General features: G+C 43.4%; 1 protein-coding gene across 1 annotated transcript in view; it reads right to left on the reverse strand.

The window, feature by feature from the left end:
• CPNE4 (copine 4) overlaps positions 1-15,483 on the reverse strand; it is a 573,815-nt gene that overhangs the window by 191,732 nt on the left and 366,600 nt on the right. Inside the window, exon 3 of the mRNA XM_027086619.1 lies at positions 8,188-8,367. Within this exon, the coding sequence (XP_026942420.1) occupies positions 8,188-8,367 (180 nt within the window). The remainder of the gene's footprint in view (positions 1-8,187; positions 8,368-15,483) is intronic.

Consider the following 15,483-nt stretch of genomic DNA (forward strand, 5'->3'; position numbering starts at 1 on the left):
AAAATGGAGAGGCAGAACCCTAGGACAAATGGTAAAAGCAAAGCTATACAGACAAAATCACACACAGAAGCATATGCATACACACTCACAAAAAGAGAAAAAGGGGAAAAAATCATAAATGTTGCTCTCAAAGTCCACCTCCTCAATTTGGGATGATTCGTTGTCTATTCATGTATTCCACAGATGCAGGGTACATCAAGTTGATTGTGGAGATTTAATCTGCTGCTCTGGAGGCTGCTGGGAGAAATTTCCCTTTCTCTTTTTTCTTCGTACAGCTCCCAGGGTTCAGCTTTGGATTTGGACTCACTCTGCGTATAGGTCGCCGGAGGGCGTCTGTTCTTCGCTCAGACAGGACGGGGTTAAAGGAGCAGCTGATTCAGTGGCTCTGGCTCACTCAGGCTGGGGCGGAGGGAGGGTTACGGATGCGGGGCGAGCCTGTGGTGGCAGAAGCCGGCATGACCTTGCACCAGCCTGAGGCATGCCGTTCATTCTCCTGGGGAAGTTGTCCCTGGATCTTGGGACCCTGGCAGTGGTGGGCTGCACAGGCTCCCAAGAGAGGAGGTGTGAACAGTGACCGGTGCTTGCTCACAGGCTTCTTGGTGGCGGCAGCAGCAGCCTTAGCTTCTCATGCCCATCTCTGGGGTCCACACTGATCGCCGCGGCTCGCGCCCATCTCTGGAGCTCCTTTAAGTGGCGCTCTTAATCCCCTCTCCTCGCGCACCAGGAAACAAAGAGGCAAGAAAAAGTCTCTTGTCTCTTCGGCACCTCCAGACATTTTCCCGGACTCCCTCCCGGCTAGCTGTGGTGCACTAACCCCTTCAGGCTGTGTTCACGCCGCCAACACCAGTCCTCTCCCTGCGATCCGACCAAAGCCGGAGCCTCAGCTCCCAGCCCCGCCCGCCCTGGCGGGTGAGCAGACCAGCCTGTCGAGCTGGTGAGTGCCGGTTGGCACCGATCCTCTGTGTGGGAATCTCTTCGCTTTGTCCTCCGCACCCCTGTTGGTTTGCTCTCCTCCGTGGCTCCGGAGCTCCCCGCCTCCGCCACCCACAGTCTCTGCCCGCGAAAGCCCTTCCTAGTGTGTGGAAAGCTTTCCTTCACAGCTCCCTCCCACTGGTGCAGGTCCCGTCCCTATCCTTTTGTCTCTGTTTATTCTTTTTTCATTTGCCCTACCCAGGTATGTGGGGAGTTTCTTGCCTTTTAGGAGGTCTGAGGTCTTCTGTCAGTGTTCAGTAGGTGTTCTGTAGGAGTTGTTCCAGGTGTAGATGTATTTCTGATGTATTTGTGGGGAAGAAGGTGATCTCCGCGTCTTACTCTTCCGCCATCTTGAAGCTCCTCCCCTGTCACACTATTTCTTGAGGGCAGCATTATTATATCCATTTTTCAAATGAAGAGACTGAGGTTTAAGTAGCTGCAGGAATTTGCCTCCGGACATACACCTGAGCACAGCTGAGCTGGGATATGACCCTAGTCCACCCAGCTTCATGGTGTAGCATCATGAAACATCACCTCGGACCTGATCATGCCATTCCTACAGCTCCCACGTCCACCATCCCCTGCCCAACTGAACAGTGCAAGGAAAAGGAATCTTCTTTCATTTCTGAAGTTAGAAAATGCTGAAGAAGAAAAATGATTTTTTTTTTGCTTGATCATAGTAGAGAGATAAATTTGAAAAAAACAAGAAAAACTTCCATCATCGCCAAAGGGTCACAACTTGTCAAACTATGGAGTGAAGAAGTCTGCTCCCCTTCACAGAGCTCTCATGACAACTGCATTTGTCTGTGTGTTACTCTACACATAGTAAAGGATTTTGATTTCAATACATCAAGTTCACACTTTCACCTAAGAAAATGAAATGTTTTTACATACTCAACGATTTTTAAAAAAAACCTTTATGAGTTGTTCATACGTGGTGTGTTCAATGAATTTTCTTCCAAAAGTAAAAATAAAACAGCCTCTTTGAAAGATCTAATCACTTTCCTGCTACCAACTACCATCTATAGGGAGTCAGCTCCCGAATCTGTGTCATCTTCAGATCCATATGGTCAAGCCACCAAGTGGCAATCTCCTCTGGGCTCTTCCCAGACATCCTGAGCTTAAGGCATCAGCATTACATCCTACTCTCCATCCCACACCTCAGTCCAATTACCCTCAAGACAGCCAAGTCACTCCTCCAGTAACCTAAGCCAGATGCCAGTGGACCTCTCATCCCACACCCAGTCTCTAAGACTTGCTGGTTGTGCTCTTGAACAAACTCCCCTCTGCATCTCCTCTTCTCAACTTTCATCACCACTGCCCTCCTCAGCTGTTTTCTATTATTTTAACAGCCTCCTAACTGGTCTCCCTGCCTCCACATCCATCCTCACCCATCCACCATTTACAGGAATGCCCAAGTGATCTTTCTAATACACACATCCAGTCTTGGCCCTGCCTTTGTTAAAGCCCCTCAGGGCCTTCAGTGCATCAAGTCCAAGCTCTCCAAACTTTAGTGAAAGGCTCATAAAAGCACATGGTCAGCTCCCCCTCTCCTGCCTAGTCTCTTTTATCCCTTTCCCAACTCACTTGCCCATCCCTCCATGCTGGGTTACTTAGAGTTCTCTAACGTTCTCATGCTGCTGTGCCTTGGTGTGTACCAGTCATTTTGCTTGGAGAGTCATTTCTTTTCTCTGCTTGTGAATCCCTACCCACTCTTTGAGATTCAGGTCCAGAGTGAGACACTTTTCTTATGAGACCTCCTCAATGCTTAACTTTAGGCAGAGGCAAGTCTTTCCACTGTAGCCCTTGGAACACAACTCATTATAGCACTTAGTAATATGCATTTTGATGATTTATTTACTGGTCTGTGTCTCTCAGCTAATTATACGCTCTTCTGGTGCAGGGCCCCTTTCTTTTTCATCTTTGTGCCTCTAGCACCTAGCACAGTATTTGGTGTACCTGGGGCACTCGCTAAATGCTTGTTGAAAAAACGAATAAATGAAAGAATGAAACTTATCATGTCAAAATAAAAGTTCATACTGATCTGAAATTTTCAAAATTAACTAATCAATAAATTTGAGTTGAGCACATGTGATATATAAAGCATGACGTTGCCTTAGACACAAAGAATTGCTGAATGTGGCCTCTGGTTTCAGAAACTTGTAATCTGGGAACCAGATAAATATAAAAATAGGTGCTAATTATAGAGAGAATTTATTTTAATGAACTGATAAAAAGGAACTTCTCAAGGCAATGTAGAATAAGCTGCATGAATGAAATGGAGATGGGTTACAGGAGCTTGGAATTTAAAGAAGTTTCTATGGTCTGGGAAAGGGGTTCTATGGAGTATGATTCAATCAGTTAGACTTCACGTTACAAGTACCAAAAAGAATTAGCCTAGGGCTTCCCTCGTGGCGCAGTGGTTGAGAGTCCGCCTGCCGATGCAGGGGACACGGGTTTGTGCCCCGGTCTGGGAAGATCCCACATGCCGCGGAGTGGCTGGTCCCGTAAGCCATGGCCACTGAGCCTGGGCGTCCGGAGCCTGTGCTCTACAACGGGAGAGGCCACAGCAGTGAGAGGCCCATGTAACGCAAAAAAAAAAAAAAAAAAAAAAAAAAAAAGAATTAGCCTATAGCAGTTTAAACAGCAAAGGGAAGCTATTTTTTAAAATTAATTAATTAATTAATTTTTGGCTGTGTCATGTCTTAGTTGCGGCATGCAGGCTCAGTAGTTGCGGCACACAGGCTTAGTTGCCCCAAGGCATGTGGGATCTTAGTTCCCTGACCAGGGATCAAACTGGCATCCCCTGTATTGCAAGACAGATTCTTAACCACTGGACCACCAGGGAAGTCCAAAGAGAAGCTATTGGCTGAAATTCCCAGGACAGGCTGGCTTCAGACAAGACTCTATCTAGAGTGTAAAGAACATCACTCAATTTCTCTCTTTTTCCCCAGTAGCTCCACATTCTTCTCTTGCAGGATCCGTTTCCACCTCACAACCCTACCCTTTCTTTCCCAGAAGGCTCCAGCAAATATATATTTACATCTCATTATACCCAATTAGTTACATACCTTCCTTGAATCAATCACTGTTGCCACAAAATTAAGACATCCTGATTGATTTAAGCCAATGAGTGGCTCTCCAAAGTGTGGGAAAGGTCAACGGCACCAGTCACATGGCCTATACTATGAGAGGGTGGTTGTCTAAGTATACGCAGGATACCCAGTAAGGCCAGCAAGTCACCTGGGGGTGAAGTAGTGTGGCTCAGGAAGCATTGCTGACTTGCTTCTCATGTCTTTTTCCCTCCCTAAGCCACAATGTCAAAAAAATTTCTCACAACAGGGGGCCTCCCCACATTATCTTTTCCTAAATAATGGCAGAAGAAAGAGCTCTGAATTAAAGATCAAGAACTCTTGACTTCTGTCTTGGCTCTGTCAAGGCACTGAATCTTTCTGTTTCTCAGTTTTTTTACTATGAAATGTGGATAATGACACCTGTCCTCCCAGTGTCATCAGGAAAGTCAAGTGAAATGGGAGTTTGAAATTAACAGATGCAAACTAGCATATGTGAGATGGATAAACAACAAGGTCCTACTGTATATCACAGGGAACTATATTCAATATCCTGTGATAAACTATAATGGAAAAGAATATGAAAAAAATGTATATATGTATAACTGAGTCACTTTGCTGTACAGCAGAAATTAACACAACATTATAAATCAACTATACTTCAAAAAAATAAATTAAAAAAAAAGCCAGGTGAAATGATCAGTTTGAAAGTCCTTTCAAAAACATCAAAATATACTAAGGAGGACTATTGGTAATTCACCCTCAGTGCTCACGTCTACATATTCCTCATCTTGAGAGATTAAGACGATTATGCCAATGCACCCCTCAGTTTCTCTGTTCCCTCCACTCCAGGCCATCTGGCCATCTCTCAGTTCCTCATTACTCCATATCAACCCTGATGCTTTATACTTGAGTAATGGGAAACCTCACCCCAAAGGGCTTTGACGGCAGGACACCTTACTCCCTCCTAATGAGGAGTCCACAGGTAGGTGGGCTCCAGGTACGGGGTATCAGGACTGTCCTGCCATATCTCTTGGCTCTGAACTCCCCAAGGGCTGCTCTCATCCACAGTCTCCTGCAAGACAACTGCAGTGGTTCCAGGAATCTTCATGTGTGTCTCTTTTTCTAAGGCTAGGAAACCTTTCCAAGAAAATTTCTTATGTCTTATTGGTTAGAACTGATCACAAGCCCACCCCTAAACCAATGTCTGGCAGAGGGGGATGGGATTCATATGACTGGTGGAGATTCCTCAGGATTCACTTTTTGAGCTAAGGATAGAGCTATTTTCTACATGGCTGAATGGTGGAAAATGGTCTGAAAATGATCAGGGTCTGACAGCTGAAAGAATGAGGAGAGGGAGGAGATTGGCTACTGGGTGGGAGACAACCAGAGTCTATATAGCAGATGCTCTCAGTGACCTGCTTTTATCCCCAGGCCCTATGACCTGAGTGCACAGCACTGACTTCTGACCACTAGCACTTGTGTTTCTTTGCTTGAAAACTTCTTCTGGTCTTTCCCACCCATGCAATAAGCCAAAAATACTAGGGGATTACTATTTCCATGCTGGGAACAGCCCTCAATGACTGTTGAGAGTATATACACTCCCACATGTATAAAAGCTCCAGTTCCCTCATCCCGAGGGTGGGATCACTCTGTGGTGTTTGCTCTGCACTGGTCTCCAGAATGTCGTAGCCCAGTTACATTCCAGCTACCCATGTCCAGTAGCTGGCTGGACAACACACCCTCCCAGGCTGCCCTCCTCTTCCTGCCTCACCTCTCCACTCCACCGTGGTGCTTCCTACACCTTCTTTGACTTCCTATCTCAGAGTTGGCTTCTTGGGAAGTCCAAATGAAGATACCATATGCCAAATTCCTTCCTGAATTCAGAGACTCTGTACACAGCGTTCCCATCTGCTCAGAATGTGTTTCCTCTCCCTGCTCATGCTCACGCTCCCTTCCAGTTACAGTGGAAATATCACTTCCCTCTGGAAGCCTTGTTTGAGCCCTTGTCCACCTGAGGCCATCCTCTCATTGTTTGCTCTCCTCTTCTGTATTTCTCCTTAAGAATGGTTGTGATTTAATTAGTTGTTTGTTTAATTATTTTTTTTTACATCTTTATCCCCAACTAGATTGTGAGCTGCTTGAGGGCAAAGACAATGCTTCTGGCCTCCCACTCTATCGTTGGCTCCTGGCACACTGCCTGGCACAAAGTAGAGGGTCAAGGACTGGCTGGATATGGGAAGATGAACCTTATGAAAGATGTAAGTTTGAGAGTCATTCACAGAGAAAAAATTATGAAAGCTTTAGATAAAAGATATTTTATTTACATGACTCTTAATGGATCTACATTTATTTCTTGGGACAGAATATAACTTTTATACATAGAAGGGATGCCCATTGTCTAAGGGAGAATCTTAGAATGGTTCCTTTATATCTATAAAACTGCCATTTTAGTCACCTTTTAATTTTATTTATACATTGCTGAATTCCATCTCAAATCCACTATTCTTTCGTTCATTCATTCATTCAATGCCTACTTATAGGACACTGTACCTGGCAAGACTCTAGAACTATCTGCTCTCGACTCTTTCCAAAAGCCATGAGAGAGACATACAATAACCATCATATAATATGTGAGGAAGAACATCCCAGGTTTTCTGTCTGCCTCCCCTCAGCTCTACTTCCGCAGTAGGCTTTTGGCTTTTACTGAAGGAGCAAGAAACAATCTTATGAAATCAATCACTATATTTGCTGGAAAAGGGTACCTGAGGGCTTGTCTATTTTGTCAGTGCTCACATGGGAGGAATTTCCTTTAGTGACAAGTGGCATGAGGCAGGGTGAAAATAGCAAACAAACATGCATGCTTGCCATCTCTCTGCCAGGCAGACTCTTTCTTGCTAATCCCTAAACAAGACCCTTACCTCTGCATGGGATTAATTCAGGTTTTGTGAGGTTTATATAATTTGGAATCCTTCTTCGTGAAAAAAGTACAAAACTACAAATAAAAACGTGACACAGAGCTTTGGAAGGGTCCAGACAAGTGAGGGGCTCTGAATTTTAAGCTGCACTGGTTTCCTAGTAAATCAGCATCTGACCATGATTAAGACTGGCTGGTCCTCCCGCCCCTTAGCCCTGCATGGTTACTCTGACCTCTATGCTTTTTGTTGTTTTTTTGCCTGAAAGACTTCCCTCCTCCTTCTCCTTCAATCCCCGGACCATATTTTTTCAAAGTTTGGCCCCACAGTGCTTTCTCTGATTCTCCCCAGCAGAAAGCTCTCCCTTCCCTGCAGGCCCACAACCCTATGTACAGAGCCCAGGATATGCTGTCTCATGGTGGCTTAGAGGGCATCATGAATGGCTCTATCTGAGGGGCATATACTGTGCCTTCTCCAATTAGTCTTGGGCACAGGGACTATTTCTTCATTTAGATTTCTCCTCAGCACCTACTCAAGTTCTGGGTACAGCAGTAAGGGAAGGGAAAAAGGAAAGGTGTAATAAAGGCAAGATGATGGGGTGTGGAGTGAGGCTCACCTGGTTGTAACTCTGCCCTCATTAGTGCAGGACCTCAGGCAAGTCGCTTACCTCTCTAAGTCTTCATTTCTCACTGACAAATGGATATAATAATGATGTTTATTTCCCATGATTGTTGTGAGGATTAAGTAAAGCATTTATTCATTCACCAAATACCTATTTAGCCCTCTCTTGGGCTATTTTTGGCACCAGAGGCTTGGAATACACATGACTCAGGGATACTCCCTGTGTGGCTGTTCCCATAGTTGAGTTGGGAGATGGAAGGTTATGATGTATCAGGATAAGGCTATAGCAGACACTCAACCGGAGCGAAGCAGGTGTTCCATAAATAGTTGTTAAATAAATGACTGACAGAATGAATGAATTCAGAAAGCAAAAATGATTACCTTTGCAAGATAAGTAACACAATATATTTGCAGCATCATCCAGATGTAAGTATAATGTTGAATATAATGGACATGGCAGTGCATGGAACATCACGAAATGCTGCATGTTTAAAGAAAATAAAATCAACAGCAGAAAGAAAGCAAGGGTTGAATGAGAGGAGAGAGGACAAAAGGAGGGAGAAAGGCCCTCAGAAGGCAAAAAGGGAGGAAGGACACCATGGACTCACCTGGCCAAGTGTGCACTCCATGCCACCCAAGAAGTCAGCCTCCTTCAGCTCATCGTGGTTGCTGCTGATGTCGTGGACCTCAAACCGCAGGCGCTGCACCTCCTCAAAATAAAAGTCCACGGTAAACAGTTTTGAATACACTGGGTTGATGCAGGTGCGAATCACCTCTGTTCTGTCAACCTGCAGAAGACAGAAAGAGAAAACCCATCAGGGATCAGGGCTTCGTATCATTATCCTTCATGAGGATTCATCTTACGGTGCTCTGTCTCCTTCCAAACTGTCAATGCCCTCCACCAAGTCAACAGGGTGAGCAGTTTGGATGTCTTCAAGGATGCATCTTCAGAGAATAAGCCACGTTTCAAGGAGGCAAATCATAGAATAATCTGAGCTTTGTATTTAAGGGTTTAGAGCACCTCGTATTGTTAAGTAACAGGGCAACAAGATGGATTGATTATTAGGGGCTGCCTGGAGCCTCAGGATAAGAAAGAGTCTGAGGGCACGTTTGGGTTCAGGAGAAAAGAAATCTGTATTCAATTCCTGAAGTCTGAGGGGCACAGTCAGGGCAAATGACCATGTAGAAGCCCCATTTTAGCCAACACTACTCTAGTATGAGTGTCATAGTTCATGAATCCCAGGATATTGAAGGGAAAAGGCATGAGAAGGGATATGAAGATAACTGCCTGTGGTCTCAAGTGTGCCTTTTGTTGGGTTTACACATGTTGACTCAGTCATTTCAGTCCCCCGGGCCTCAGTTTCCTCATCAACCAGTGAAGGTTAGAGGATGAAAAGTCCCTTTCTGCTCTAATGTTCCAGGAGCGAAGATTTCCCAGGCCTTCTGTGGTAGTAACTCTCCATTTCTCTCTCACTTTCTGCCACACTCTGTGCCCCTGGAGGCTGACTTTTATGGACTGACTTTCCTGGGCTCCCTTGACCTCTGGGCTCTGGGTGGAGGCAGCCAGAGGGGAGACTTGGCAGGAGATCAGAAGGACATGGGCAGTGTCTCCGCCCCTCTACACACACAAGTCTGCTAGGGACTCCCATCCAAGAGGGAGCTGCCGCCAGGATCTGGTGACACAGTCCTGACCCTCAGACAGAGGGGTGGTAATGGCTTTCTGCTGCTGCCTCGCCATCCTTTGTCAGCTCCCTTACGCCTGCCCAGGCACATGCAAAGAGTCCTTGTGTGAAGAGTTTAGCTCTTTGAGTGAAACTCTGGGTATGCCATCTGCTTTCTGCTCGTACTCCCACCACTAAAGTTCTTCTCTTCCACGTCTGTCCCAAGTAAGAATACTCAACACCATTTATATTCTGTGAAGCCTTAGAGGACCAAGTTACAGATAACCCAAGATCCTACAGTATCTCTCAATGGGAGATATCCATCACTCATATTTTATAGGTCAATTGGAGCCTACATGAACTGTCAGCTTTCAAATAGATACATCATTTTGTGAATGAAAAATATTGCCTGCCATATCAGTAAACAAAGGATGCTGCAGCCACCAAGCCATCACATTATAGTCACCCTGATGGTGAGCTCTGAGGGAACTCAGGATGGAGACAAATGGGCTGCCGGCTGTCAAGCCCTCAGCCACTGCAGCCACCCCGATGGGGCACCCTGAGGGGACTCAGAATGGAGAGAAGCAGGATACTGGCCCCAGGTAGCTGAGGTGCATATCAAAGGAATGATTTCAGTGAGCCCAGACTCTTGCATCTTCCCATACATAGAAAAGCACTAAATTTCATTAACTTGAGATATATGGTTTTCTTTAATTAAGAATAATCTTTTGATGTTCCACTACCTGGTCTTTGTTGCAAAAACTCCTATATATCCTGGCTCCCCACCTTGCTTCTTGGGAGCAGTCTCTCAGGGTTATTTGAGATGCTGTCTCCCAGGCTTGAAGTGCTCAGAATGTCCTCTGAATAAAACATAATTCTCAACTTTTAGGCTGTGCAATTTTTTTCAGTCGACAGTTTATTGGATACTTACCAAGAGTCATTCATTAGCACAAACTGTGAAAAACATCTCCCCACTTTCATTAGAGTACAAGGAAAATTTCTCAGTAAAATGAGGGAAACCATTTTTGACCATATCATGTGTGTACATGTTATCCAGCAAAGAAAATTGGATACACTCTTGAGTTCAGGGCTTGGTCCATGTCCCTGTCCCTTCCTAAGCAGGGCCCTGTGTGAGAGAGGGTTACCCTGTAAGGAACACCATCTGCTATTCCTGGCGGGATGAATGATCCAGGTTGTGAGGAGGAGAATATGGTCCTTTTATGTCCCTGTGCAAGAGACAGAAAAACCAAACCCCAACCCACTGCTGATTAGCAGTTGACAACAAGCTACTGTACAGACCAATGGTTATTTGACTGTTCCAGTGAAGACTCAGCTTCTATTTGAGCTGAGTTTTATATCCTTTAAAATGTTCATTCTGGTGGGGAAGGATTGCATATGTTATTGGTTAACTGTGTGGGTACAAGGATTTACTGTATTGGCATAGTTTTTTTTCAGTTTATTAAGAGATTATGCTTTTGAGTAATAGTAAAAATCAGAGGTCACAAACTGGTAGTCTGCAGTTCATACTGACCTAGAGGTGTTTTATTCATCCTACTTAAATGTAGTTTTCTCTTAATTTGCCAACAGAAAAGAGATGCTATTTCTATTGCCCTCCCTTTGGAAAAAAATCAGATTATCTGGCAACCTGGGGCTACATTCATACATGGCAACCATTGGGGGCTGCCCCATTCAGATGGGCATTCATTCTCCATTCTCCAAGCTCTTCACCCTCAATGAATTCCCCCGCCTGACTTCTAGAGGCATTTTTGCAACACTTGGTCCAAATTCATAGCATCATGAGCCATATGATAAGAGATTTAATTATATTCATGTGGTGCCTTTTGGTAGAAGATTTTGAAATAATCCCCAAGAAGTAACTTATAGGTGGATTCTCAAGAAACAGAAAAGGTTCTTTCCTCAGGTCTAGAAGAACAGAGTCCTAGCCAGGTTTAGATGATAAGAGACAGAAGATGGAAACTCTAGTCTTTGTTTCTCTGCTTTAACCACCCCAAAGGGCGCAAATGGCTGATGTGCATCAATCCTGCTGACTTTCTTCTCACTTCTTGATTTTCAAATGCTCATCCCACATAGACATCACACCACACCTCAGGTGGACCATCCAAGGCAACACTGAATGACTTTGTTTTGTGAGGGAGAGGATTGGCTTGGAAAGAAGTTAAGTAACAAACATTTGCATTACCAAGATAGATAATTCCAAGGATAATCTCAGGGCCATTGAGACCCTTGAGTATGGATGCTCAGGACTAGGAGGAGAATGGTGATGGGGAAATGCTCATAACACTCGCAGATGTTTCAAAACGTTCTGCATTCCCAGTCAGTATGGGAGATGCCTTCTTTTCTGGAGACTGAAGACAGGTTTAACCTGAGCAATAGTGCCTAGGACGGCTGGTGTTTCTCACTGAAAGGTGTCAAGGTCAAGGCAGTTGTTTCCAAAGAACAAGCCATTGACTGGTGCTGCTGCTTGCATCAGAATCATGGGGCAACAGTAATATTCCACTGTATATATGTACCACATCTTCTTTATCCATTCATCTGTTGATGGACATTTAGGTTGCTTCCATGACTTGGCTACTGTAAATAGTGCTGCTATGAAGATTGGGGTGCATGTGTTTTTTAAATTATGGTTTTCTCTGGGTATATGTCCAGTAGTGGGATTGTTGGCTCACAGCCATAAAAAGGAATGAAATTGGGTCATTTGTAGAGACGTGGATGGACCTAGAGAGTGTCATACAGAGTGAAGTAAGTCAGAAAGAGAAAAGCAAATATCGTATAATAACGCATATATGTGGAATCTAGAAAATGGTATAGGTGATCTTATTTGCAAAGCAGAAATAGAGACACAGATGTAGACAGCAAATGTATGGATACCAAGGCGGAAAGGGGTGGGGTGTGAAGAACTGGGAGACTAGGATTGACACATGTACATTATTTCTTTCTTTATTTATTTGTGTAGCCATTTAAAATTTTTTTTTTTGCATTTTTTAAAAACATGTTTATTGGAGTATAATTGCTTTACAATGGTGTGTTAGTTGCTGCTTTATAGCAAAGTGAATCAGTTATACATATACATATGTTCCCATATCTCTTCCCTCTTGCATGTCCCTCCCTCCCACCCTCCCTATTCCATCCCTCTAGGTGGTCACAAAGCACCAAGCTGATCTCCCTGTGCTATGCGGCTGCTTCTCACTAGCTATCTATTTTACATTTGGTTGTGTATATAAGTCCATGCCACTCTCTCACTTCGTCCCAGCTTACCCTCCCCTCTCCCCATGTCCTCAAGCCCATTCTCTATGTCTGCGTCTTTATTCCTGTCCTGCCCCTAGGTTCTTCAGAACCTTTTTTTTGAAAATTCTATATATATATATATGTGTTAGCACACGGTATTTGTTTTTCTCTTTCTGACTGACTTCACTCTGTATGACAGACTGTAGGTCCATCCACCTCACTACAAATAACTCAATTTCATTTCTTTTTATGGCTCAGTAATATTCCATTGACACATATACATTATTGATACTATGTATAAAATAGACAACTGATGGGAACATACTGCATAGCACAGGGAACTCTATTTAATGCACTGTGGTAACCTAAATGGGAGGGAAGTCTAAAAGGGAGGGGATTATCTGTATGTGTATGGCTGATTCATTTTGTTGTGCAGTGGAGGCTAACACAACATTGTAAAGCAACCATACTCCAATAAAAATTAATAATAATAAAAAAGAATCAACGGGGCAGCTTTCCTTAACACTGAGATTCCTGATCCCTATACTCCAGGTTCTGATTCAATAGGAGTAAGGGAATCCCCAAAATCTGTATTTTTAAAGGTGTTCTAGGCAATTCGAATATGGGAATATCAGAGTAAAGGAACTGAAGAGATGGAGGGTCTAGCTCTTGCTCTTGTGTGAGGTTTTTTTTTGTTAAGGTTTTAAAAAATCTTGCTTTCTTTCTGTTACCCAGTCTGCAAAACTGTCAACACTTCTCTCCTCTGCAGTTGTAATGATTGATACGCCAGTGTTGCTTATGGTTTGCAGAACATACTCACACACATTTTTTTATTTGGTTCTTATAGCAATCATGTGATGCAGCTTTATACTATTTTATATATGAGTAAAATCAAGGTCAGATGTCAGTACAAAGTACTGGATGACAGAGTGGGCAGTGAGCTCAGGCTTTTTGACCTCAAAGTCTGGACTATTTTTCTTTCTTTTTTTTTTTTACATTCCCAGGAACACATTTTTATTTATTTATTTTAACATCTTTATTGGGGTATAATTGCTTTACAATGGTGTGTTAGTTTCTGCTTTATAACAAAGTGAATCAGTTATACATATACATATGTTCCCATATCTCTTCCCTCTTGCATCTCCCTGCCTCCCACCCTCCCTATCCCACCCCTCCAGGCGGTCACAAAGCACCAAGCCGATATCCCTGTGCCATGCGGCTGCTTCCCACTAGCTATCTACCTTACGTTTGTTAGTGTATATATGTCCATGACTCTCTCTCACCCTGTCACAGCTCACCCTTCCCCCTCCCCATATCCTCATGGACTATTTTTCTTAATTCACGTTTCTTCATGAGCATCCCTAGACAGAAAGAAAAAAATTTAGCTGGGTTATGATATGATGATAGAATCAATCATTGAATATTGCTTTGGATGAGATGCTCTTTTAAAGAATTTCATCTAAAACATTTTTCAGTAGAACAGTAAAGTTTATAATAGTTAATGCTTATGGAAGGCCTGGTGTGTCACAGGCACTCACTTTTAAAAATGCATTATTGAAGTATAATTTACATAAAATAAACCACATCTATTTAAAGTGCACCATTCAGTAAGTTTTGGTATGTGTATAGACTTGTGAAACCATCCCCACAATCAAGTAAAGGCACCCATTACCCCCTACGGTTTCTTTATGCCCCCTTGTAATTCTTCCTCTCACCCCTTCCTGCCCTTGTTCCCAAGCAACTACCAGCCTGTTCTCTGTCACCGTAATCAGTTTGTATCCTCTATAATGACATATAATTAATTGTACACACTATGTAGTCTTTCTGTCTTTATTCTTTCATTCAGTGTAATTATTTTGAGATTTGTTCATTGTTTGTGCATTAACAGTTCATCTTTATTATTTCTGAGTAATATTTCATTGATGGACTGTTTCCAGTTTGGCTGTTACACATAAAGCTTCCATGAATATGCATGTACAAGCAATTGTATGGACATATATTTCTTCTCTCCAGGAGTGAAATAGGTATATGTTTAACTTTTAAAATTCTAATAGGTGTGTAGTGGTATCTCGTTGTGGTTTTAATTTGTGTTTTCCTAATAACTAATGATGTGGAGCATCTTTTCACGTGCTTATTTGCCATCTGTCTTCTTTGGTGAAGTGTATGGTCAAATCTTCTGACAGGCACTCTCTTTTCATCCTTATGACAACACTGTGAGGTAGGTACTATTATTACTCCCTTTACTGGGAGGTAGAGAGACCCTATAACTTTCCCAATATCATACAGCTTGCAAGAGGTAGGATTTTTCATCTTTATGCTATATAGTCATGCAAATTTGAAGCTTTTTCACCTAAATCCTCTTGCTCAAAGTAATGCACAAACCAGACAACAGGCATAAGATATGGAACTGTTGGGGAAAGTCAGTGAATGAGGCTGTAGTTGTGTCTCTGGAGATCTGGTTTGTCCACTGGGCATACTGGAGATACAATGGGGGCCTTGAACACTGCCCATGGAGATTGAACTGTGTAGGGGACAATGTCACTGTGTCATCAAAAAGAGTTCAAGACTATGCACAGAATGGCCATCTGTTCCCAGAGGCTCCCAAGGGCTGGGACTGACATAGGCAAAGGAGGTGAGGTGATTGGGAGGTGAGTGTTAAACAATGTGATGGAGAAGTGGGGAGAAGGTAAAGTCAGGAGCCAAAACTGATGTCAGTCACTGAATGGTCTAAGGTTTCCTAGAGAAGTACAGGCCCCATCCCGAGGATAACAGGGCTGGAGAAGAGTGACATCATGTGTCAGAGAGAGACGTGAAGGCCCCCAGGGCAGGCGTATAATTAGATATTATTTCAAACTGATATTCTTTAAATATTTGCTCAATATTTATTTAGTGAGGGTGAGGAGAAACTAATTTTCTCTGAATAAATAATGGATAACGTTATGATAAAAAATAAAGGATTGATTACAGACAATTTTTCAAACCATGTAACTTCCAAAG

The sequence above is a fragment of the Aethalodelphis obliquidens genome, unplaced genomic scaffold (assembly GCF_003676395.1).
Source record: "Aethalodelphis obliquidens isolate GAN/ISIS:26980383/991018 unplaced genomic scaffold, ASM367639v1 scaffold56, whole genome shotgun sequence".
In the NCBI taxonomy this organism is placed as follows: domain Eukaryota; kingdom Metazoa; phylum Chordata; class Mammalia; order Artiodactyla; family Delphinidae; genus Aethalodelphis; species Aethalodelphis obliquidens.